At 34.1% G+C, this 10,792-nt stretch overlaps 1 protein-coding gene across 1 annotated transcript; it reads right to left on the reverse strand.

Annotated features, from left to right (window-relative positions):
- Window positions 1-2,563: 2,563 nt before the first annotated feature.
- Window positions 2,564-10,555, reverse strand: LOC108219104 (protein FREE1). The gene is made up of 10 exons (XM_017392385.2): window positions 9,452-10,555; window positions 8,302-8,388; window positions 8,089-8,220; window positions 7,105-7,236; window positions 4,850-4,915; window positions 4,630-4,740; window positions 4,036-4,128; window positions 3,674-3,707; window positions 3,493-3,563; window positions 2,564-2,844 (listed from the first exon to the last, which is right to left on the reverse strand). Exons 1-10 carry the CDS (start codon window positions 10,358-10,360, stop codon window positions 2,767-2,769), a joined length of 1,713 nt encoding a protein of 570 aa, XP_017247874.1. The 5' UTR covers window positions 10,361-10,555; the 3' UTR covers window positions 2,564-2,766.
- Between the last annotated feature and the right edge of the window lie 237 nt (window positions 10,556-10,792).

The following is a 10,792-nucleotide window of genomic DNA, read 5'->3' on the forward strand; positions in this document are numbered from 1 at the left end:
AAATTAAATATATTTCCCGAAATGCAAAGATAATAATAGTATTTGTTACTGCTCAGCCAAGCAACTGCATTGTTTTGTTAATCAATTACTCTCTCCCGACTCATATTTTATTTGATTTTTTTTTTTCATACCTAGCAGCATTTCAGCGCTTCTCTAATCTGTAACATATAATTTTATAATTTTTTTATTAAAAAAATTATTTCTGAACAAAAAATTAAAAAATCAAAATAAATTATAAAATAATAGATTAGCAATATTAAAATGCATTTTTGACACTCTATCTCAAATATATATAATCACCACGAGTATTAATTAGTTGAAGTTGGTAATAACTTGACGAGTTGCCATGTTGCCCATACATGAGATTGATAGTTTCGGATTATATGCGGAAATATTGCGATAACTTGAAGGTTTCATATCACAATGAGCAGTGCACAATGAGAGAGTGAGATGATTCTTAAAGGGAAAACGTGGCTCGATTCGGCTCCCTTGTATCACAATGAGCAGTGCACAATGAGCAGTGCACAATGAGAGAGTGAGATGATTCTTAAAGTAAAATTTTTACAGAAAATCTTGTATTGAGGTTGTCAAATAAGACAAACAAATTAAGCTTTAGTCCTTGCGTAAATGAAGTTTCTGTGACACATTCAGAAATAAACATTAATGTTGAATGACATCAATGAACTTGACAAACTTATCCCAGTAAGAAATGGGCAAGGCAATCATTTTAGCAACCTTTTATGAGCAAATGCAAACCATGAAACACCGAGGAGGGTCTGATTTCACGGTTTCATTGGTTTGATTCTAACAAGTCTTGTTAAAATTGATTTTAGTGGTTTCATTTAGATTTTGGTTTTTCGTCCACCCCTGATTTTCGATAGGTGGTTTGAAAATTTGCAGATAAAAACTTGTCACTTTATGTGTTGTGTAACAATTCATTTATTTTACTCTAATCATATCAAGTAACTACCATCGATATGAATTTGTATTTTAAAGTTCAATTTTTTTTTTTTTGAAACAAACAGAAGTGTATTAAGCAGAAGAGTCATACAGCAGGGTCTCCACAAGAACATCAGGAGGAGACATAAAATTGCTTGCCGTTTAGCAAAATAAACTGAAAAACAGGGTCTTGACTTAAGGATAGAGCGGCATTCATCTAGCACAAACCCAACTTCGAGTAGAATGTCATCAGCTTGCTTCAAAGCTTGAACTGAAAGAAGTGAGTCTGATTCAATCTCGACATGTTGATACTGTAATGTTAACAGCCACTGAAGCCCTTCATGAATCGCAGCAGTCTCAGCATATATAGTAAGTGTTGTTTAATATGCAATTTCTTTCTCTCTTTTCTTTCTTTGAAAAGATTTAATTCTTGTTCTTAGCTAACTAAACTCTATAACTTTCCTATTTATTCTCTAAACATTTCAATTTAATCTGTCAAATATATAACCGAGCACAACATGTATTTACAACTCATGTTACTGTTTGAAATATAAAACTGAGTACATGTATATGTAACTCGTGTTACTGTTTGCATATATTGGGAAAGAAAGAGGAAATATCAAAATCACATCATTCATAACATACTCACTGGGACTATTATTTGCCCTAAAAATGAATCTTTCTATGAAATGAAGGGAACAAAAACGTTATTAGAATTATGAAAGACACCATCATAATTTACGCTAAAAGAAATCTTTTTATGAAGAGAACAAATTAGTCTTGATAATGAAACAAGGGCATTATCAAAATTACAAAAGACACCAGTTTCAGCATGAAATTACACCAAATGTCCTTTTGACACACAATTTGGTGCCACACTATCCATTTGGTATAACTTTTTTACATCAATTTAATGTTGCATTGGGTTGGTTTTAAGCTATAAGTTAGTAATAGTGTTATAGTGTTGGGTTTGAGTTGCTCTTAATATAGCTAGGTGTACTGTAATCTAAATTCTTAGGGGTGTGGGGATCATGTCCATACCTACAGAAACAAAGCCAACACCAATCAACAAATCTATATTTCATAGAAAAGGGTCCAGATATAAGGGGCAAGGCATGTAATTCCTAATTCTGCAGCTGATTCCCAAGCGCCATGTCATACTCATTCTCAGCGAACGAATGACTTAAGGTATGGTGAACCATCACTAGAGATCACAGTCTCTCAGTCCAACCCAACCAAATCAATCCAAAGACATAACATTGGTCAATATCAATATTTAATACACTATAAAGATCAACTCCAAGCCTTAATAACTGGACTCCAGATTCTAATTATTACGATTATTAATATTAATTTGGACTCTTAAGAAATTTCACTTCTACTGAAGAACTTAATAATATTTTGGTTGAAATTGGTCATACTGCTCAACTATATTTCTAGAAAAACACCATCTGACAACAAAACTTAAAAAGCATTCAGGCAAATTTTAAGATACTAATTGTATATGGTTTTCAAATTAGTATATATTCCATATGAACCCAATCCCACTTCGATATAACATCTCTAGTATAATGATAAGTCTATAAATGTATATGCAAACTTTTTTCCAACAGTACAAAAGATATCTACAAACTAAACTTCTTACTCAAATTAAGTGAAAACAGCCACACAAACTCAACCCAACACATATATTTTTTACATTCAGCAAGACTTGTGAAGAAAGGAAAGAGATGACCACATGCCAAACCGAATTGTTAAATAACACATAGCTTATTGCAACAGATCAAATAAGAAACAAAGGCGGGAAATATTTATAATGTTACGTCATCAGTGTGCGCTAACAAGAAAAGGATGCTGGCAGACTCCGCACTCAATAGTCTCTGAACCTGAGCTAGGAACTTGTACCTGCAACCATATTTGCCATTATTAATTATTATCACTTCAAAGAAACAAGTTTTAAAATGTTGAGTAGTAGTCAAAACAGATTTAACTGTACTGAACGGCTATCTTAAATTATATGTAGTATATACTATATACGTGTATATATATATAGAAAACCTGAAACTCAGACAGATTTTCTAAAACTAAACTTATTATTATGAAATAACTATGTATTCATCTTTCTACTACCAAGTACCAACATATCTTTCTAAAATCAATAATTCGAGCACAACTTCTTTTCTAAAAAGTAATGCAAAAAAAAAAAAAAAACGTAATTATTAAATTATTTCTTAAATTTATGGCATTCTAAAACATATTCTACATTTTTATTTTTATTTATCTAAAAGCATATTGCTTTAAATGACTGCCCTGGAAGCGTATTAGGATGTAATATTATTTAAAATTTTCTGATCTTCAAATTGTTTTTTGGTAGCTCTCTCGGTTCTCTTTCTAAGAAAGTACTCTTAACAAATCGCGGCATATATCTATATATATAAAGGCCCATAAAAAACATTCAACATGCAATGATGAACTGTTTATAATGGAAAAAATGAGAGACAATAAGACTCATTAAAGAACATGTTCCCGAAAAGTAGGAAAATAGTTCCGGACCTGCAAATGGACTGTACAAGTAGGACATGCAACTTCTTTCATGCGCTTACCAGATCCATCAGATTTGGAGCCTAAATAAAATAAACACAGTACATAAAAATGAGCAAGTGCTTCAAATATATAGATTTTGGTGTGATTTCAGTGCACAGCCCTAATAATGCATTAATTACAGCTTCCATACCTGATGATGACTTGCGATTTCTCTCCATTTCCTCCTGGAACAATTAATAATTTTTTTAAAAGAAAGATACATAAAATTGACCGACCCAATAATGACATGAAAAGAATAACTTCTACAGGAACTTAGAAAATCAACCATGTCACAATATAGCCGTCAGACATTTTTAAGCAGCAAGTTCAAATGCTACATCCTATTTGGTCACTGTATACATACATACACAGACATATATATATTATAGGTATTTCTGATCCAACTGCAAAAAACAGTATGCACAGATCTTTCACGTGATTATGTGAACATGAAAATACCATTCTATTTCAAGTACAGAGAACCACCAAGCAAACTTGGCAAATGTATATTACCTGGAGCTTTTTGGCAAGATTCTCGTGACTTTCCAATGAAGCTGATCTGGTTGCTGCTTCCTTCGCGTTGCTCAACCTGTGCGTAACTTCAGCCTGGGAAAAACCATTATTAAGTAAGTCCGATTTTATGTACTGAAAGGAGACTGGCTATTGAAATATATAGTGCACATTCACAAATACATAGTATATGATAGGTTAAAAATGGCCATGGCATTGGTATGTTAGTGCACAAGCTAATCAAGCATGGGTATAAAATTTTAGAATATTAGATTTGTGAACAAGAGTAATACTAGTAAATTTTATTTAATACGCCTATATGTGTACAAAATAAGAAATGTATGACGATCAAAATGCGGTAAAGCACCAGCTTAGAAATTAGAATTCAGAGAAGCTGTGACAAAACAATGTCAAATCAGACAACTGAAAATGATAAGCTCTTCAGCTAATTGAAAGAGTTCTGACTGGATATCGCTCGACAATTCCTAGTTGACAATAATAATTTCATTTATTGCAAGCTAAAACCTGATGCTGCACATTAGCTAATAACAGAAAAGACATTCATGGACAAGCAAAGCCTACGGCATGAATATATACCATGCAGCGATCACAAACTCGAACTTGTGGAGCATTTTCATCAGCAGTGAGAGCAATTCTTCCATGAGTACACTTGTCACAGAAGATGTCACCACAATTTCTGCAGTGGTGCTGAAATTTGGGGGAAAATATAACAAAGTAAGATAATTGGAAATGACAGAAAAGCTATAATCTTTGTTCTCCATAAAACATTCATTTTACTAGAATATTAGAGATATACCCTCCTTATGAAGGCCCCAAAGTCTGAGCCACAGGCTGTGCACTTGTTCACTGCCTCGTCAGGAACCTGGTTAAAATACAGAAAACATCAAAAATCAAAGTACTAGGATAATTTTATATATGTATACAATTTCTTCGAACTAAAATTTCATTCTAGAACACCTTTAATAAAAATTATTTAATAAAAAACTCCCAGCAGTAACTATAGGTGAACAATAGCTTTAAACAATAATAAATTAAGGTTTCATTTATAAGTAGTTTTAGGTAACCCGTCCAACTAGTCATAGACTTCATATATACCCTATGATACTAGCCAGATGTGCCAAAAAAACAGCATCTTGGCACACTTTCAACTCTGAGGTGTCATACAGGAGATACCATGTGTGTGAGGCATTCATCCCATGCTAATCTTTAATTTTCACAATTAGGATACTGCTAATTAATAAGCTCCCTAAAAATCAGGGATAAGGGCCAACGGCCAATTCTCCTACCACAAAACTGCCAATCTCAATTACCTATGGCTGCTAAAAATACTTCCCAGAGCTACCCAGTCGGTCACAGGGTGAGTTGGTAGGTAGATGTCCTATTTCCTTTCTTCACATCTTAATCAGTAAAATTAGTAGTATTGAGAATAATCTAGAAATAATATCTTACAATTGCTATACAATATACATACATGCATAACCAAAAAAGTTACCTTGTATAATTACAAAGAATATTTAGTGTATATTGATAAAGTAATTTACAATAAACAAGGTTAAAAAGATTGAAAATGCATATGTTCTTCATATCTTATATGCATAAACATCCAAAATAATTTAAATTACTTAAATTTAAAGTTAATAAGAATAATACAGCTAGCTTCTACCAGTTCAATTCACATACTCCCTCCGTCCCATTTTATGTGACCCTTATTCCTTTTTGGGACGTCCCAAAAAGAATGAACCTACAATACTTACTATTTTTGAACACTACTTTTCACTATTACACCCACTACTTTCTTCCACTATCTCTTTTCTATAATAATATAAACACTATTACACCCACTATCTTCCTCCACTATCTCAAATCTATTATTAAATATTGGTAGGTCCCACCACTTTACCCACTTTTCAACTAAACTTACTACATTTTTCTTAATCTCCGTGAAAGTCAAACCAGCTCACTCTTTTTGGGACGGAGGGAGTATATCATTTATTAATTTTTATTTAAAATCAGCATAATATAAAATATTTGTATTAATATTGTGCGGAAAAAAATTAAATAGAACATATCAAAAATTTATTGTCTCTACATGTTGAGAACCTCAGCAGTAAATATTTATTCAGATTTAGTTTCCTACTTTTTACTGATATTTCATTTGGCTAATATTTTATAATCAATTAACATCTATCATATTATATACAGTAACCAGTAGTTGATGACAGAATTCTAAATCTTTTATTTTATGTGGTAAGAATCTCCTTATTAGATTGGCTACTGGTCCCTGACAAGTTATTGATGGCAACAATCTACATGCGATACTTTACCGCAGCCTAGAATGGGTGTATAAACCGCGAAAGGGCTCATGGGCCCACTGCATGCACATTAAAAAACTTAATGTTAATGTCTTTCTGCTATAAAACAAACAGCAGATAGCTTGCTGCAACAAACACTTGTCACACGCCCAGACCCGATTAGATTAGTTCCCTGCATATTTTGTACTTTTGTTGGCTAGAAAATACATTCTTGGTGGTAGATGAAGTTAAAGGTTAAATTATTGTACACTAAGGACCACAAAAATCATGAGCCTTCCTCATTCTTAAATCTAGCCCTTTGGCTATGCCCAGTGCTCTTTAAAATATTGTTAACTAATCCTAATGCTTCTACAAGACTGTAAGTTCTGTAAGGGTATTAAGCGTGAGGTATGTAGTCTCATGCAACAAGCCTATAATAAACTAGTTGAGCAATATTCAATTCTGCTTCGATGAACAGCAGAACATCAGGGAACGTGTTGATAGAAACACTTACTAAATTGGGCAAGCACTCTAAAAAACATTTCCAGTGAAAGATACATAGACAACCTTCTGGTCTATTTATAGACCCAATATCACAGGAGACCACAGTATCAGCATCAGATTGTTAAAAACATATAGATTTCGAAGCAAGCCATAATATAAACTTATGGATGCCCTAGCAGCCAGTGTTTAGAGTTTAAGAAACCTAAAACTTTCAACAATGACCAAGAAAATATTATAAATTCTGTTTAATGAATACCCAATGATCTTTCTCTTCATTAACAGGCTTCATCAGGTTCATCCAGTCACCCAAACCTTTCTTCTTCTCAGATGGCTGATCAGAAACCTTAACGGAATCAGAAGGCCTGCTTCCACCACCCATTTCCTTGAGCTGCAATACAAACAAGTACAAAAAAAACCATACAAATAAAATCAGAACACAGATATTAAATTTATGTAACATAGAGGCAAGATATAATATTAAACATAGTAGAGATACTCCTAGCCAAAAACAAAAAAACTTCAAGGCTATAAAAGGTGAATAACAAACTTTATGCCACACCAATACACCATAAGTAAACCAATAAGAGAAATGGCCCTAGAAACTAGAAAGTAACATCAACATAAAAAAGATATATCTTCATAGTATTATCATTTCCTTAAAGCATGTCGCCTATCAAGATGTGGTTAGGTATTTAGGACCTTTAGGTCACTTCACACAAGATACTCACAGATTAATAGTCCTGAGCCCGCATCAGAACATCATACATAAACTTGCAGTATTCAAAATATATTGCAGTCAACTAGTCATACAATCAAATATATAATTGACATGAATACCATTCTCCCTGGCACATAAATACAACTTAAGGGAATAGACCTACAGCTACAATTGTATATAGACTATAGTAATATTTCAATAGACCGGGAATCCCACATAGACAATCAAAAATCACTATCCCAACTTTCAAATCCCAGCCCTTCAATAAAATATACAATTGCGTCAATGGCTCAATCATGATAAACAGAAAAGTGTGCATAAATATAATTATAAATTAGGTTAAAAATATAAAAGGAGACAATCGATAGCAAAAAGACAAACTTAAAACCTCACAAGGCAGTGAAACAACCTACTTTTAGCCAAGACATATGGCAACAAATCAACATATCTAATTTAAATCTCTCTCTTCAAAAAAAATGTAATAATAACAACAACAATCATGAAAGTCTAAGTAGCAATAACCTGTACTGTTGCAGCTGTCACTGTATCCAGAATGGTGTTAGTCGTGTAACGATTTGACTGCAACCTTATGCGTCTTGGCTCAATGTCAACAGAGCTTTTGGACCAAAATGCGAAGGTAGAGGAATCAGTGACCTAGGTAAAATTGAAACGCCACATGTGTTATGCTTAATAAACTAACAAAATTTACAAACACATTCAAGATATAATGCGTACATCACATCTTGTAACAGTGTCAAGGGGATAGATTCTCAACGTCCTGCTAGTGCTGGGATCAAGCATGCGAATCCCATCCAAACCAATCTGAGACAGAGCTCAAAAACTATTATATTAGTACCATTAATAATACATAAATGTGTAAATATATACTAACAAGTAACAAGAAATGCCTCAGGTGATCAACCTAAACAAGTGCTTTCATAGAACACCTCCATATGAGTATATATGACAAGCATAAGATATGTTAAAATGGGTTGGATTATAATGGCCAAATGCAATTACTTCACATCATTTTGGTTATATCCCATAATTCAATTTGTATGATTATTCACATTTTAAGTGTTGGCCTGTTGGCCAATCATATAAATTAAAAAACAACCTAATCTCACATTTTAGCTTTCGCCCTTCGCCATCAAACTCATAGTAAATAAAAATCCATATAAAGCCACCACAGATATCAACTTCCAATTAAAGAAATTGTTATCTTCTACTCTAAAAAGAAACTAAGTGTCTGTTCGGCTGGGCTTAAAAAGCCCAAATTCTAACTTACACGTAGGCTTACTAGTAACATTTGTGTAAAGAAGTTACAAGCCAACTTCTTACTTATAAGAAGTTGAAAATACTAACTTCTTTCATTGACTTATTTTATTTTTTTTAAATGTGACTTTATAAAAATGCATAGGATTACTTTAAAATATAACTGATCATATTATATTATTATATAAGTATTAGGAGTTGTCCCACATCGGTTGTATATCGGTTGTGGGTGGGACATTCAAAAAACTCCATTTGTTTTTGGGCACCTCGCAAAGGGCCATATTCTAGCAAATATTCTAGCTAACTCCAGGAAATTGGATCACTTCAAAAGATAATTGATAATATGTTAGTATTATATTACTAATTTTTATACCTGATAAGTTGTAAATATCAGAAAAATTATCCAATCCAATAAATTAAAAGTTAAATTTTACTTATAACTAACTTTTCACTTAAAAGCAATAAGTACTTTACTTTTTTAAGTTATGTCAAACGGCCCCTAAATTAATGGCGTCACATTCCAAACCCACAAACACATCATATCGAGTAGTTGCACAACATATCGACAATAGTATATCATATAAATATGATTCAAATTATACACCCTAACCTGACAAAGCACATCCATTGTGTTCTGACCGCCACTCTCGGCAAGCAACTTAACTCTAAATTTCTGAACCCCGCCCTTAGAATCTTGTTCCGAATCAGCCTTAGGAACAGCCCTAGCAATTTTCCCAGTACTCACAGCTGATTGAGTTTTCCCAGAAGGAAAACTAATTGGCCTCCCAAAATCATCAAAAGTAGGTGTCCCTGACCCTGTCCCCGAAGAAGACCAAGTCGACGACTTTGATCCCGTCCCTCGAGCACCATAAGGCTCCACCTTACTCCCCTGATAAGCATAAACCCCCTCACCATATCCACTTCCCCCGCCACCATACCCGCCCGAATCATATCTCCCTACCCCACCATTTCCCCCACCACTCTGATCGAAATTCACACCACTCTCATAATTATACGGCAGATTGTAATCAGTGCTAGCATTCGACTGCACAGGAGGAATTGAAAAACTCGATTGATGCTGATCGAAAGCCGGATAATTCGACTGATGGAAACTCGCTTGCGATTGATACGGGACGTGAGTTTCGAATCGAGGAAAAGAAGGTTGAGTTTGAACAGGAGGTGTTGGACCAGGATTATGATTATACTGTGGTTGTAAATTAGGGTTTGGAGAGTAAGAAGGAGCGGTGGGAGAAAGAGAGGGGACAGGATCGGGATTATGAGAAAAGGGAGGGTAATTCGGGGGATAAGCAGCGAAATTATCGGAGGAAGGAGGGTAATTGGCGGAGAAAGGCGGCGCCGACGCGTAGGGAGCACCGTAAAGAGAATTAGTATCGACGAGGGGAGGAGGAGGATTGGGGATTGGATTAGGGTTAGGGTTTTGAGGATACTGTTGACTGTAATATGACGGTGGTTGTGGCGGTTGTTGTGAGAAGGATGTGTAATCGCCGCCTTGGTGCATTGTTGAGGGAAGAAATGAAGAGATCGGAGATCAGGTTCGTTGATTGACTTTGTTTGTTTGGGGTTTTCCGAAACAAAATTCAGATGGATTGGTTTCAGAGATGCTCAAATTATTGATTATGATCGTGCCTTGTGAGTAAAGGAATCTTGCGGGTCCGATTTGCATATAGAACTTACTCGACCTTTATCGGTGAGTAATTAAAATAATTATTTACTCCCTAGTATACATTGGGGGACGGGGACGCGGCACGGATTTTAATGCTCTTGCAAAGTGTAGTTGTGTTATATATTTTTAAAAATTTTCTTTTTTGAATTAAAGTTTGGATGTTATATTTTTATACAGAAAAAGAAAATCTCAAAAATAAGTTACGGAACTATATTTTATAAAAGCATTGAAATGCGTGTCGAGCAGTTAAAAAGAAACGTATAGAAT

Source organism: Daucus carota, chromosome 4 (genome assembly GCF_001625215.2).
Source record: "Daucus carota subsp. sativus chromosome 4, DH1 v3.0, whole genome shotgun sequence".
NCBI classification, from domain to species: Eukaryota; Viridiplantae; Streptophyta; class Magnoliopsida; order Apiales; family Apiaceae; genus Daucus; species Daucus carota.

What these genes read in the sequence shown, in the direction of transcription:
- LOC108219104 (XM_017392385.2), bottom strand. Translation starts at nt 10,360, where the DNA reads ATGCACCAAGGCGGCGATTACACATCCTTCTCACAACAACCGCCACAA. An exon ending in CAATGGATGTGCTTTGTCAG is followed by an intron (nt 8,389 to 9,451) that starts GTTAGGGTGTAT and finishes GCTCTGTCTCAG; the next exon opens with ATTGGTTTGGATGGGATTCG. An exon ending in CTTGTACAGTCCATTTGCAG is followed by an intron (nt 2,845 to 3,492) that starts GTCCGGAACTAT and finishes ATATGGTTGCAG; the next exon opens with GTACAAGTTCCTAGCTCAGG.